This window comes from Equus przewalskii, chromosome 7, assembly GCF_037783145.1.
Source record: "Equus przewalskii isolate Varuska chromosome 7, EquPr2, whole genome shotgun sequence".
Lineage (NCBI taxonomy): Eukaryota > Metazoa > Chordata > Mammalia > Perissodactyla > Equidae > Equus > Equus przewalskii.
In genome coordinates, this window is record NC_091837.1 from 42,494,501 (window position 1) to 42,509,940 (window position 15,440).

Sequence of the window (15,440 nt, forward strand, 5' to 3'; positions counted from 1 at the left end):
TAATTAACCTGGAATTGAGCCTTGTACATGTACTAAATTATGGATTGAATTTTATTTTTTCCATATGGATAATGAATTGTCTAAGCAACATTTATTAAGAAGAATCCATCTTTTCCTCACTAATTTGTAATGTAACCTCTTTTGTATATCAATCTTTCCTATAGTTTGTGTTTTCTATTGCTCCAGGTTTTTTTTTCTTCTATATACCTGTACTAATAATTTCCTCACTGTTTTAATTATTAGAGATTTATAGGACTTAATATCTGATAGGGCAATTTTTCCTACCTTTTTCAAATTCTTCTTACTCTTGCCTTTTCGTTTTTCCATAAAACTTTAAGACCAACTTTTCAAGTTCTCTCAAAAAACCCGTTTGGATTTGATTCAAAATACACTGAATTTATGGATACATTTGGGGAGAAGTGGCACTGGGTCTTCCTGTCTATAAATGTAGTCATCTCTCTCCATTTTTGTAATTTTCTCCATGAAGATTACTCCTAGGTATTAGTTTTCATTGGTTTCTTATAAGAGCACTACTGCTGTTTTTCTTGTAATCTTGCTAAAGTCGCCTTAATTCTAAGTTTGTTGGTTCTCTTGGATTTCTCTGTAGATGGTTATATTACCTTCAAATAGGGACAGTACACTCTTCTCTCTCCCATACTTATAACTCCTATTTCTTTTTTGTTTTCTCTTAATGACATGGCTAGGTCCTCCATTATAGCACTGAACAAAAATACGCTAGTAGACATTTAAATGTGCCTTGTTCTTGAATTTACTGGGAATACTTCTGAAAGTTTGATCACACGTATGATGCTTGCCATAGGGTTTTTATCAATCCCCTTAATCAAGTTTGAGAAATTCCCCCTTCTACTTCTGATTTGTTGTTTAATGAATATTAGATTTTATTGAAAGAATTTCTTGGCATCTGATATGAACACACAGTTTTTACTTAAGAAAGAACCTTTAATCTATTGATGTGGTATTACATTACTCTTTCTTATGCTGAACCATACTTACATTCCTGGGATAAATCCTATTTAGCCTCTATTTTAAAAAATAACTACATTTGATTTGTGAGTTTTTAAAATATTTTTTCATCTCTGTTCATAAGTGAGATGGATATATACCCTTTTTTCTTGTTCTGTCCTTAGTGGGATTTTATGTAAAAATCAAACTAATCTCATATAAGGACCTGGGATGCTTTCTCTGTTTTTCTAATCTCTGAAAAGTTTCATTTACAGTAGGAATTATCTATTCCTTGAAGTGCTGATATGTGCCAAAAATAATCTGGGCCTGACGTCATTTTGATTACTGATGATTTCTTTAATAGTTATTTGTTTATTCAGGTTTTCTATTTCTTTGCGAGTCCATTTTGGTAATTAAATTTTTCTAGAGAATTACTATTTTATTAGATTAAAAAAATTATTAGCAGAACTTGTTCAGAATATATTCTCTTACATATTTTAAATAGCTCTGTATTTTCAGTTATGCCTGTTGTTATTGCTAACATTGTTTACTGGTACTTTTCACTTTTTTCCTTGGTCAGGCCTGCTCTACACAATTTTTATAAAAATTGTTTTTATAAAATTTTTCTTTTAAAAGAAACGGCTTTTCATTTTGCTGATGTGTTCTACAGTTTCTTTATTCTATTTCATTAATTTGTGCTATATTATTGAGACTTCTACTTTCTTGAGGTTTATTCTGTACGTTTTCTAGTTTCTTGAATTCTCAATTCGTCACTTTTAAATTTTTCATTAATGCATTTAAAGCTGTAATTTTCTCTTTACCTTTCACTTTATTTGTGACCCACAATTTGACATATGATACTTAGAATTTTGCTATGTAATACCTTTATAACAAATTTAGAATTTCCATTGTGATTTCCTCTTGAACTCCTGGGGAATGCTTTTCACATTTCCATACACTTACTATTTAAACTATCCTTTTAATAGTTCTAATTTAATTGCACTGTGGCCAGAGAATGTGTTCTGCATGAGATGAAGTCTTTCATATTTGCTGAGACTTCCTTTATGACCTATTACATAGTCAAATTTTGTGAATGTTCCATGTGTATTCAAAAAGAATGCCTATCTCTATTTGTTGTATACAGGTTTCCATATATCCTACATCAAGCTTATTACTTTTTTTGTTCACATCTACCATATACTTATTAATCTTGGTCTGCTTGATTCATCAGTAAATCAAGATTATTTTATTGTTCAAATCTTCCATATACTTACTCATCTTTGGTCTGCTCAACCCATAAGTTTTTGATGAAGGCACTCAACAATATCCCACTGTAATTGTGGATCTGCCAACTTCTCATAATTTCACAAGTTTCTGCTTAATATATTTTCAGGTTATATGGTTAAGTGCATATAAGTTCATGATATCTTCTTGGTAGCTTGTTCCTGTAATATGTAGTGTCCTTTATCCTACTTTGTTTTTGCCTTAAATTTGATTTGGTATTTATGTAGCTTCTATTTTCTTGGTATTTTCCTGGTATGTCTCTTTCCATCCTAATATTTCAACTTTTTTGAATAGTTTTGTCTTAGGTATATATCTTCTGTGGATGCAAATTATTACATGCTCTGAATTCCATTTGTTAGATTTCACTTGTGTTCTCTTCTTTTCTACATAGTGTTAAGCTTCTTAGGTCTATTTTTCTTCCTTCTTAATGCAAACCAATGGAATTACAATGCTTAGCTATGCACTGCAAGTGAACTAGAAAGGGTAAGATTCTAAGATGCAAAACTATTTAAAATAAAAATGCTGCTCCCTGGAAGACAAATCTAGCAATGACAATCTAGTGTGTAGGAAGCCAAGGGCATCTGTGTAAATGTGAATCTATGTTTTACTCTTGAATCCTTCATGCAGTAGGCTTCTACTTGCCTTACCTAAGCTGGTGAAGAATGTTTCCTTTCCTTGGCGTAAAAGTGCTCCTGTATAATCTCTAGTTTGCCTAATAATTTCTGATAAAAATAACCTATCAATTTTAATATTAATAATTTAATAACTTCTGTAGACTGAGTGTTAGGCTCATTTTCTTCTTCTTCTTTTGTGAAAGCTCACTGAACTGTGTGTCAGAGAGTAGGGAGTCGGGCAGCAGACTTTGTAATGCAAAAGTAGGATGGCTGTAGGCGTGGCATATTTCTCAAAAAATGAAATGAGTATATGAGTATATTGTACAAAACTCTGATCAACTGTGTACCTTGAGAGATTCATAGAAAAGTATAAAATCTCTCAAGTGTACTAGAGTACTTATTAAATTATTTAAAGGTACCACTAAGTTCTTATATAATCCTGGGAGAGCTGTTAAAACTCTCCTCAGACAATTAAGAAATCAAGCCAAAACTCCAAATGCTTTGAATATTTCCATTTTCTCCCCAGACTGGGAGAAAATACAGGTTCCAGAGTCATTATGTTTACTAAGATAGCCTGATTTAGACTTTTAATTTTCACAAATGAATTAGACGCTAAATTAGGGTTTAGAGGACTAAACTGTAAAATGGTTTTCCACCTAGAATAGGTACCTTCCATATATCTGTTTCAACTGAATTATAAAACTTTGGTTTTTGAGAATATATAAATAACTGTATAAAGACTAAATTATAAATTTAAATAGTATTCCTATTTACAGTAATAATTTTTTTAAAACTTTCTTTCAAAAAACAAGTTCTTAAAAAAATGGAAATCTAATTTTAGTTTAAGGATCTCAGTTTCCCTGACGAATTACAAGATAAAGAAAGATACATCCACTGCCAGGGAGATATCTTTTGTCAGCTCTTTTTCTTTAGTAAAAAGGTAACTTAAAGGTACAGTCACCAATTGAAAGGTTTTAAGAAAGCCTTCTGTACTAATACTTTTGAGAAGATTTAGAGGATTGTAATATTCCTCAGTAAAATAAATACCGAAAATTTAAGTTTTGATCTCTTTCCCTAATACTCCCAATTAACATAAAACATAAACTATTTTAGCAAATGCAAAACTTCTTTTCTGCCTTCGAAAGCCTAAATTAAATGGAACTTCTCAAACAACATCGGTTCTGTTGTTACCTCTACTAATACTTAGGATTATTTAAACACAAACATGGGTGAACAACTAAACCAAATTGTGCTTAAATTGCCAATGTCTATATATTGGTTTTCATAAACCTCAGACAATACTGCAAATTATGTGACTCTACAGAATACTCCTACACTATCTGATAAAGTTTCAATAATCTGTGTTTTCCTTAAGAAACTTTTAAAGAAATTAAAATTCAGATATGGAAAAAAACAAAAAGTACCTAACCACTATTCAATTCCTACATGTTTTTAGCCTAAGTTTCTCTGACTATAAATACATTTGTTCTTCATAATACTCAAATTAAGATTGTGAAATCAATTAATGTACACTTTTCAACATACCTAATAAAATTGTTTTAAAAACCAGAGTTTTTAAACTTAAAGTTTTATTGTCACTACATATATTGTTTGATATAATAAAACACATATAGTAAAGTATATTTAAAGTTAATAAACACATATATCATAGAAGAGGGAATCTGATTAACTCAGAGAAACAAAATTAAGTCTCTGGGTATGCAGTCTGTTCTCAAAGGTAGTAAAATGTTCTGTGACCGCTATATGTTCTGTCCAGGTGGCAGTAATTATTGCCCTCATCAGGGAACATTTTCTTTTCAAAGGTCTGTTAACATTTACAAATATACTGACTTCTTTATGCCTTTGTGCAAATCATTAGTACGTAGTGCTATAAAAATGATGAGAGCTCTCACTTCTAGAGGAGTCAACATTTTTAATGGTTCTTCTGCTATACCTATTATTAATTTTGATTACTCTGGCTAATAACATAGCAATGTTGGGCCATTTCTTATTCTATCTTTGCTCTTATATCAATTAACTAGTCTCCTCTGCCAATTCTTTTAGACTTTGTCCTTCTTCAGAATTAGGCTCCAAACCAGAGCCTACATTGGCAGGGTATCTTTTGTACCCTGACTGTCTTTCCTAGATGGCTGCGTGGCAGCACCAAAGAATTTGCTCTCTTATCTTGCTTGCTTCTGTGACCATGGCTTCACTCACACACACAGAGGACTTGAAAACTAATAAAGAATGATGAGTATGCTCTAAATTTCCCAATATGCTGAATGATATTTAAAGAGCTGTCCCATTTGTCAAGCCCACTGAGTACAAAAGTGTCACAATAAAGAGGGTAGCTCATGCCTCCTACTTTGAGGACCATTTTAGGTTGATTTTATTCCTATAAAAAATGTCAATCATACAAAAAGGTTTTAGTAATTGCATTTACCTTTTCAGATGGGTGGAAGCCTACCCATACGCTAAAACGGACATGAGTGTCAGCAAAAGACTTCAAACGAATTGCAAAGTTTGTAAAGACCTCAAGATTCATCAATGCCTTCACTACCCCCACAACTTAGACTCAGCAGAGATAGTCAAACATCAAAATAGAATTCTGAAAAATAAACTAACTCAAGAGTCTGTATGTAATTCAACTAAAGTGGCTAGACATGCTGCCTATAGCTCATATGACAATGATATCTATAGTAAACAGAAGATTTGGTTTCTCTCCTCATGAAATATTAATGGCAGGCCAACAAAGTTTCTGTTACTTCCTCAGTGGCCACCCAAAGGCCCAACAATGATGTGTTAGATAGTGTTGTGTTAGGTGATTTCAAAGCCCAAATCAAGTCTATCAATCATTCTAATCACAGCTGTGTGAAGCCCTATGCGTTGACTCAGACGGATGGTGTCAAGACATAAAGCCTGAAGACTGATTTACATCAAGGTTCATCAGTGGAAAACAGTGCTACAATCTTGCTGAGAACTGCTGAGTGCCTATATGATTTTTAAAGTGTAAGGCCTTCCATCTTGGATCTAAGAAAATGTCAGCCCTACCCATTTAACAGCTTTTTGCTATTAACTTCTTTTTCTCTGGGGGCGCGGGGACCAATGATTGAGTTTCTACTTAAATTTCAGACCATGGTGACAACGTATAGGAACCTCATGGTAGGTCCTGGAAACACCTGGTGGGCTGGCTCTTTCTCTGGCCTGCAGAGGAGGAAAACTCAAACTGTGTTCCTGAGTTGTCCAAAAACCTCTCACATCTGTTTAAAGGGTGTCCCATATAAAACAACCAATGAAATTAAAGAAATTATACGATAGTGGTTAGCCGCCTGCTTGTTAACAGGTGGGGTCTTACTACTACCATTCATTTGTTCCTAACGAGACTGTAATGTTTCATAAAGAAACAGACCTGTCTTTGCCTTCACTAAATAAAAATTCAGCCCTGGCTACCTCTTAAATGTATACAAAAAGTATGAAAAATTTAAGGCAGAATCACTATTTCGATAGTTTCTTTCTGCCAGGAACTTTTTTTTTAAATGACCAAAAGTCTTTATTTGAGAGCTCTTCACACAATGCAGACTGGGCAGAACTGTTAATTTTCTTTTCTCCCTGAACAAGAATAGCCTAATGAGCACACTGGGATCAACAGTGCGTGACTGTGGGTAACCACCCTGGTAAGTGCTGGCTACTGAGTATTCCACCTGATCTTTTTCCTTTGGTCATTGAGTCTCAATTGTAAACGGAAGAGGGAGTTAGTATTCTGTAGGACTGGGTAATCCTGAAGCCTACACCTAGTTAGTGGTACCGTACTCTTTTCTATGAGAACTCAAAGATAGAAAAATACATTCCTTTAACCATCATCTTAATACTCAGGGTACTTAAATGCTTTAAAATGTTGGTTCTGCTTTTACATGCTACATAGTGCTGAGGGAAGAATTCCTATAATACATTGCCTTTCACATGGTACAACAAATTGGATAATTAGACGTGAAAGCCTCTAGTAAAATTTCTGAGTATGACTCTGGACTAAACTTGAAGAATAGGTACTTCTTGGGGGCTGGCCCGGTGGCCGAGTGGTTAAGTTCACGCGCTCCGCTGCAGGCGGCCCAGTGTTTCGTTGGTTCGAATCCTGGGCACGGACATGGCACCACTCATCAAACCACACTGAGGCAGTGTCCCACATGCCACAACTAGGACCCACAACAAAGAATATACAACTATGTACCGGGGGGCTTTTGGGAGAAAAAGGAAAAAAATAAAATCTTAAAAAAGAATAGGTACTTCTCTACTAAAAAATAAAATACAGATGTCTCAGTACCATGTTTAGCAACTGAGAGCCCTAGATTATTTTGATATGCTAACAAGGGAACCATATTATTAGAAATTAGTGTTTACAATCATACCCTAGGCAGCACAAAAAAGTGGCCCTTGAAAATTACAATGCCACTTTGTTTCTGAGGGAAACTTCTATCTTTAAGAAAGAAGGTATGATAATTTAGAAAGAAACCTATTTTATTTGTAGAACCTGTGCCTAACTATAGCTGCCATATGACTGGCCTGTCTCTAACTCTAAAGGTTATATCATCCTTGCCATGCATCATCTCCTGAGTCTCCTAGGAAAAGTGTGACCACATTCACGTAAGCAAAGCACAACGCTTCTGAGTTATAAGATTCTCATCAGATGAAGTTATATGCTCTATTTGAGTGGTGAAAGACCTAACCTTGTAATGACAAGACTGCTTCTCTAAACCTGCTCCCCACTAAAATGACAGGCTATAGACTTATGCTTTAGATAATTCTATGGCTTTAGATTTCACTTTAGCTGGTTCTCACTGGCAAGGAATAAGGCACCTATATCCTTGAAAAATCAGAGCATTTTTTGTGCAGATCTAGAACCAGAAGAAAGTTGTAGAGAAGTAGCATCAGATTAGCATGTATTTAGGTATGATGGCCTTTTCAGAAATCCTGGGATTTAAAACATTACATAAGGTATTATAGAGATGCTGGAAGGCTTCTTTCAGTGGAGCGGTAAAACTTATCAAATGGGGCATACTTTTAAGGCTACAGATAACGCATTACAAATAGTTTCACTTGGATATTGAGTAGTAAACACTGGAAATACACAGGAAAAACATGAAGAATGTAAAAGAAGGGTTCTTCTATAGATCTAAATTTAAGATCAAGTTGTTGCTTAAGAGGCAATAAAGAACAGAACTGAAGGTGTGAAACATCACGCCTCACCTTCTCTTTGTTACAGTTCTCTGCGCCTTTTTCTTTCCAATATTGTAAAGTTTTAAGCTTCTCAAAGCTGCTTTTACTTCTCTCAAAATATTAACTAATGGAATTCCAGTGCTTAACCCTGAAAGCTCATGCTCTCCACACTGCTGGTCAAAGAAAGTTCACAGAGGATCCAGAAAGGAGACTATTCAGAAAGCCAGTTCTGATAAAGTGGTGAATGGAGATTGATACCAAAGCATCAATCTTATACTCCACTATGGAGATTTCTGTGAAAATGTAAAATCCTGCTTCTGTTATTAAAATGTCCTTGGAAACGTCATTTGTACAAAAAAAGTCTTTGAAGACATCCAGAGGTTTGAAATAGCTGTCATGTCCTGAGAAATGTAACTTATAACTCCTAAAAGTATATAACTGTTACTGGTTGTAGTATTTTGTAACTTTTTTGCCCTGTTCATACTATTATTTTTTTTCCCCTAAAGATTGGCACCTGAGCTAACAACTGTTGCCAATCTTCTTTTTTTTTTTTTCTGCTTTTTCTCCCCTAAAGTCCCCCAGTACATAGTTGTATATTTTTCAGTTGTGGGTCCTTCTAGCTGTGGCATGTGGGATGCCGCCTCAGCGTGGCCTGATGAGCGGTGCCATGTCCATACCCAGGATCTGAACCTGCAAAACCCTGGGCCGCCAAAGCGGAGTGCCTGAACTTAATCACTCGGCTACAGGGCCAGCCCCCTGATATTATTATTTAAATTGATATTTCAGTTTTTTGAAAGGTATCTATCTTTCGGAAAGTTCTTTGTTAAGCTAGAAGAGCTTTGGGATTTTCTTCCCTTCTTCTACATAGAGTAAAATAAAAATTATGAATTCTTTATTCAATCAAAGAGGTTTATATGTTTGTTTCATTTAAATTAATATACTGATAATGCCTTATTAGGTAAATTAAATCAGCTTACATGGTTATTACTGATATATTTGGACTTATTTCTACTCTCCCTTTTGCTTTTTTTCTCCCTTCTTGCCACCTGTTGGATTTATAAAGTAGTCTACATTCCTTCCTATCCCCTTTTTACCTCTTTGCCGTTTGAGAGCTACAGGTTTTCTTTCTTTTGGTGGTTTCTCTTTTAATATATTTAATAAAATCTAAAGCTATTCAATATTCTTTTCTTCCTCCTGAAGATTATAAGGACTGCAGTATATGCTTAAATTACTCATTAAACAGCTGTTTTCCTCTCTCATATTGTTCTCATCTAGTTTAAATTCCACATTAAAAAAATTTTTAAATCAGTTATTAGGACTTTTTTGTTTTTAGTCAGTAGTAAATTTTCTGTTGTATTTTTCAATTTTTGTGCTCACCATTGCTTTCTGTATCCCACGCCTTTCTTAGGGATTCAATTTCCTTCCTCTTGAAGACCATCCTTTGGTAGTTTTTCAAAATGGGGGTCTTAAAATGGTATATTTTCCTGGTCTTTGAATGAAAATGTCTTTATTTTCTCTGTCACAGTCTTGAGTGCATTTAGCTGGGTATAGAATTCTAGAGTGATAGTTATTTTTTTTCCTTAGCACTTAAGTATTTCACCACTATCTTCTGCTATGTATTGTTGATACCTGTTAGAAATCTGCTAAAAGTTAAATAGCTGTTTCTTTCCAGTATATTTGTCTTTTTTTCCTCTTTGGTGTCTTTTAAGGTTTTCTCTTTATCCCTGCAGTTACATCATGATGCACTGAAGTCTGGATTTATCTTTCTTTACCTTGCTTGGCAGTTGTAGCACACTTTCAATCTGAGAACTTGGGACTTCCTTCAAACATTTTCAATATAGCTTCTCCACCATTCCCTCCATTTTGTTCTTTGGAAATCCTATTAGATATATGCTGGAACTTCTCAATCTATCCTCCATGGCTCTTAATTGCACTTTTATGTTAACAAAAAAATCTGTTTCTTTGTGCTGTGTTCTGGGTGAACTTCTCATCACTATCTTCCATTCACTAGTTCTCCTATCACCTGTGTACAACCTATAGTTTAATTCTGTGTGCTGTTCTTTGGTTTCAATGATTATATTTTTTTATTTCCAAGACTCCCAAGTAGTTGTCATATTCAACTGTCCTATTTCATTGCTGCTGAAAAGTTTGTTTCACAATATCTTATTCTCAATGGATGCTCTATCAACAATCATCTCTTGGATTATCCAAAACATAAATATTTTCAAGTCATGGTCAGGTGGTGGATCTGAAATAAATACATGTATATCCAAATAGTTGATTTGGTTGGTGATCTTTCTTAGCATTGGATTTCTTCATGAGTTTTGGAATTTTAATTTATCAGAGAGTTTTGCATGGGAGGCTTCTGTTTTGGGATGTCTGTTTACTTCCCCTTCTTTCTCTCTGTATACAGCCTTTCCTGTCTAATAGTTTTGCATTTGCTTCCATAGGGCTCCTGGGCCCACGTCTGGAAAAGTCTTATGATGACTTTTTGGAGTAGTTATTTCAGGAGTATATTGGGGATAGCACATATCTGGTCAGAGAAAGCAGATGGACACAAAGCTGTGTTTTTGTTATCCCAAGACCCACAACTTCCTATGAAACCACAGGACTTGGCAGAAGATTGGTAATATTTTTCTTAGCTTCTTTTCAAAAGTGGGTAAAGTTCCACCCCAGTCCCCGGCTTCAAGCAGTGAATTTGCCTCTGGTCACTGATCCCACATGGAACACATCTGATCTCTGTCACTTGGAGCCAAACTGCTGGGTGCCACCACCTGCGTGATACAGAGTCCAGCAGGCTCGAGGCTTCAGTTTTGCTCACTACTTGGCATTTCTGGTCCATGAAGATATTTATCTTGTTTCTGGAAGTCCAGCTTTGTCTTTTTGGTTTTCTTTTTTAATATTTTACCTGTCATTGCTATGTGTTTGGAGCAAAGGGAGTAAGTCAAAATATAAACTCAACCTGCTATCTTGACTAGAAACTTACATATCCATTAGCATTATATTTGAACAATATTGAGTTATTAAATTCTATGAATAAGATTAACAGGAAATTTTTAAACCCCTCATTTGTACCTAAATGGCAAAGTAATTATAAAATATTTTCATAAATGCACATTAAATCCTAACTTGAGGTTCAAAATATATACACTTGAAAGTAATTACACTGCATTAATTCTAAAGTGAGTCCATAAAAGAGACAATGCAGAACTTCTTTCACCTTTGAAATCAAATTAGTCTTATTTGTGCAAGGAATAAATAGGCCTCTCAAACTAACATTTATCAGCTCTAACCAAAAGTAAAGCAAGAAATACTTCTGTTGAACTTGACTTAAAAAGGATATTGGCTAAATAGAAAAAAAAAAAAAAGACCATTTCTTATTAAGCTTAGTGAAAAAGAAAGATCAATACCTTTTCACTTGTTAAAAATTTTGCAAAATATACATGCTCTCCTCCTGTTTTCAATTCTTCCATCTTCTTCCTTGAGGCCTGAGTATCATCTAATTTATAACTCTTAAAAACAGCTAGAACTTCTTCAGAATACTGCAAAGTAAAAATCTCCATTAGTTTTATTTGGCATTTTTGTCCACTAATTTGTTGAGTACTTTTCTGCATCAAAGTACCTAGAATTTATTCCCCATTAACCATATATGCATATTGTAAGGCACATTAAATAAGAAAAGTTATGATAGAAGGGGCCGGCCTGGTGGTGCAGCGGTTAAGTGCACACATTCAGCTTCGGTGGCCCGAGGTTCGCCAGTTCTGATCCCAGGTGTGGACACGGCACCGCTTATCAAGCCATGCTGTGGCAGGCATCCCACATATAAAGTAGAGGAAGATGGGCACGGATGTTAGCTCAGGGCCAGTCTTCCTCAGCAAAAAGAGGAGGATTGCTAGCAGTTAGCTCAGGGCTAATCTTCCTCAAAAAAAATAAAATAAAAAATTAAAAAAGAAAAATTATGATAGGAAAATGAAGGTAAAACTATTCTGCATGAGATTTCATGGTATTATAAAAGTAGGAATAAACTCTCTACTCCTGAAGAAGTGTGACTTTTTTATGCAGTCTGTTGAAGGGGTAAACAGAGAAAGGAAGGCTTTGAGAGTAAACAGAAATTTACCAGCTGTGGAAACTTAAACATTTCTTGTGCTAAACACTGTGACCAAATAAAACAATGATGTTAAGTCCTATCCAGTTGAGGGACAGTTCTAGATGATTTCTCACTCACCATTTAATATGAATTTAGATGGTGCCCCAAAACCCAAAATTATTGCATATAAAGTAAAAATTATAAAAAATAACACAGAACACACACCATGCTACTTTTAAGAGCTACCTATTAACCTTGGGTTTTGATTACAGTGAAAAAGATGACTGATCTTTAAGTAGCCAAGGAAAAGAAATACAGATAATTCCTATAAAACAGAGGTTAGCAAACTTTTTCTGTAAAGGGTCAGATAGTAAATATTTTAAGCTGTATGGCTCATATGGTCTCAATTGCAACTACTCAAGTCTGCCATTACAGCACAAAAACAGCCACAGATAACAAGTAAATGACTGGGCATGGTTGTGTGCCAAAACAACTTTGCTTACAAAAACAGGCAACAGGCTGTTTTTGGATTTGGTCCAAGGCCATAGTGTGCAGACACCTTTTCTAAGAGGAAAGCTGAGATAATTTTGTGCAGAAACAATGCATTCTGTAAAAATTCATCAATTCATGTTGATAGTACTCACTACATTAAAAAAAAAAATGGCTGCAATGACTAACTTTTCAATCCTCAAGTCATTTATAAAGTACTCCAAAAAATTAGTTTATATCAATCAGTTAACTGTAAATATTAATTTAAAATTTAGCCTCTGTATATTATGAAAAAGGTAAAAAATTGTAAGAGGTAGAATCATATAGTGAAAAGTATGCTGGAGAAGAGCCAAGTTTTGGCTCTGCCATTAGCTGTAAAATATTGGGCTTGTGGTTGTCTGTGATTGGCAACTCACCTTGAGAAAAGTCTTCCATGAAATCTTCTCATAGCATTGCACAGGGTTCCTAAAGTAATCCTGAAGTGACCAGAATTTTCGGTACAGGTTGTAATCAATTGGAATGGAGCTAATAAAATAAACGTTATATTAAATAAATCATTGAAGCTATTTTAAAATATCTAAAATGCTCTTAACTTTTCTTGGGTCACAAACCCTTTTAAGAAGCTGATAAAAGCTATGGCCTCTTTCCCGAGAAAAGTGCATATTCATGTATACTTATACAAACAACTTCAGGGGATTCACAGACCACAACAGACCCTCCCTATCTAAAGATGTGGAACCTCTGAATTTTGGCTAGATATGATTATTCAGCATTAAAGACTATGTTTCCTAACCTTTCTTGCAGCTAGCTGTGGCCGCGTGATTAAATTCTGGCCAATCAATTGGGAGTGGAAGTCATATGTGACTTATTTGGGCCATATTTCACCATTTTCCTTTTTCCCTTTTTGCTGGCTAGAATGCAGATGTGAGGATGAGCCATCCTGGACTATAAGAAAAAGAATACCAAAAGGGATGGTGGAACAAGAAGGTAGAAGGAACTTGGGTCTCTAGACAATCTCCCTGAGGAATGCTACCGTATCAGCCCCGGACTGCCTGTCTCCAAACTTTCAGATGAGAAAGAAATCAATATCTTTGTTGTTCAAGCTAATGTTAATTTGAGTCTATGTTAAAAGCCATAGGCATTATATCCTAACCAACATGTACTAAGTTAAGAAGTCTTAGTATGAGACAAACATATTAGGTACATATCAAAATAGTATTACAAAAATAAGCCCTTTCTTTAGTGTCTTTATTATGGCATTATTAATTCAACTTCTAATTTGGCTATGTTAGAAATCTATAGTCTCAATATACATTCTTTTAATTTTTAAATTTACAAGCAATCATTATACTATAAAATGTTTTAATTTTTAATGTTAAAACCAACATTTCAGACTTTAATCTAAGAGATGGTTTTCTTAACAAAATCATCTATATCATTCAAAACAGCCAGTGAAGTCTTTTAGTATTACTCATATGTCAAAAATGATTGTTTTGACTATTTCATATCCTCAAATATCCACAAAAGTTTTCAACATCACCTCTGTAAAACTAATTTTGTCTGTAAACATGACTGTGTACTACCTTACTCCATTCTTTCTAAATAAACCTTAATAATAAATAATATAATAATGATTACAGTTAGGATTTTTTTCAAGCTTCCTGCCCATACAAATATTTCAAGTAAGACTATAATTTTCTATGGGAAACAAGAAGTCAGTTTAGTGATCTAAAATAGCACCATGATCTTAGAGTTTTATCTTTTCTATTCTAGCCAATAATAGGAAGTAAGTTAATCCCCCATTCTTCATCTTTGGGATGCGTATATTTATTTTCTGATAACTAGGGAGTATCAAGGACAATATTATAATGCTTTTTAAAGGGTTATAATAAAATAAAGTGAGTATAATTTTTTACCACATACTTTGTAAAAAAATTTTTTAGGGGGAGTTAATGTTTAAAAGAGTGAAAAATACCTTTTTTCTTTGTATATAAAATAAGGAGGTTAGAGTAGAAAAGTATAAAAAAATTTGGTAGTATAAAATTCAGTTTTCTACAAAAAAATCTGAAAAGGTCTGTTAGTGATCTAAGAAAGAACAAAGGGAAAAATATTTTAGTAAAACATATAGAAGCACATTTGATAAAGAATCTCACCACAGGAATTTAATTCATATGGTTAAGATTACAAACTATAAGTCAATATCATGAAATATCCATTTAAAGAATAGTTTAAATTTATATCAATTGGCACATCAGTTCAAGAAAAGCACACACATCTAAAAACATACACACTATATATACACATAGCAACACACCACCTATCTTACATTCACACTTTTGACAACTTTAACTGCCTGGAACAGGGCTGTGAACTTGGACATAATTGAAAAAGCCCTTGGTCTGCAAGGAAACAGCAGCCACAAAATTCATGCACTTTATTTTACAAAAGAGGCTTGAAATTATGCTTACGTATACACCCAGATTATAATGGCTTTGATTTATGTGTAAAGTCAGGTAAATAATTTAGCAAACTTAGCTAATTTTGATAAAAGAATGCTAACTTTGCTAGATCAACCACTAGTATCTGAAGCATGTGGATCCTGCTTCAAATCAATAATGAAGAATATTGGCAACTTTTAATTGGCCAAAATCTAGCTCCTGTCAAAAGTTTTATCAAAGAATCTAGGAAGCATGTTAACTTTCATTCTTTTTACACTCTCCCCTAGAAACAAACAACCTTGAAAACAATTATCTGAACATCAATCTTTCTATAATTAAAAGCAATTTCATTGA

General features: G+C 34.1%; 1 protein-coding gene across 2 annotated transcripts in view; it reads right to left on the bottom strand.

Annotated features, from left to right (window-relative positions):
* THOC1 (THO complex subunit 1) overlaps nucleotides 1-15,440 on the bottom strand; it is a 55,166-nt gene that overhangs the window by 18,914 nt on the left and 20,812 nt on the right. The window contains exons 10-11 of one of the 2 annotated variants that reach the window (XM_008537993.2): nucleotides 13,065-13,173; nucleotides 11,483-11,614 (exon numbers count right to left, since the gene is read on the bottom strand). In XM_008537993.2, the coding sequence (XP_008536215.1) occupies nucleotides 11,483-11,614; nucleotides 13,065-13,173 (241 nt within the window). The remainder of the gene's footprint in view (nucleotides 1-11,482; nucleotides 11,615-13,064; nucleotides 13,174-15,440) is intronic. The other variant, XM_070629736.1, reaches the window with a different exon arrangement.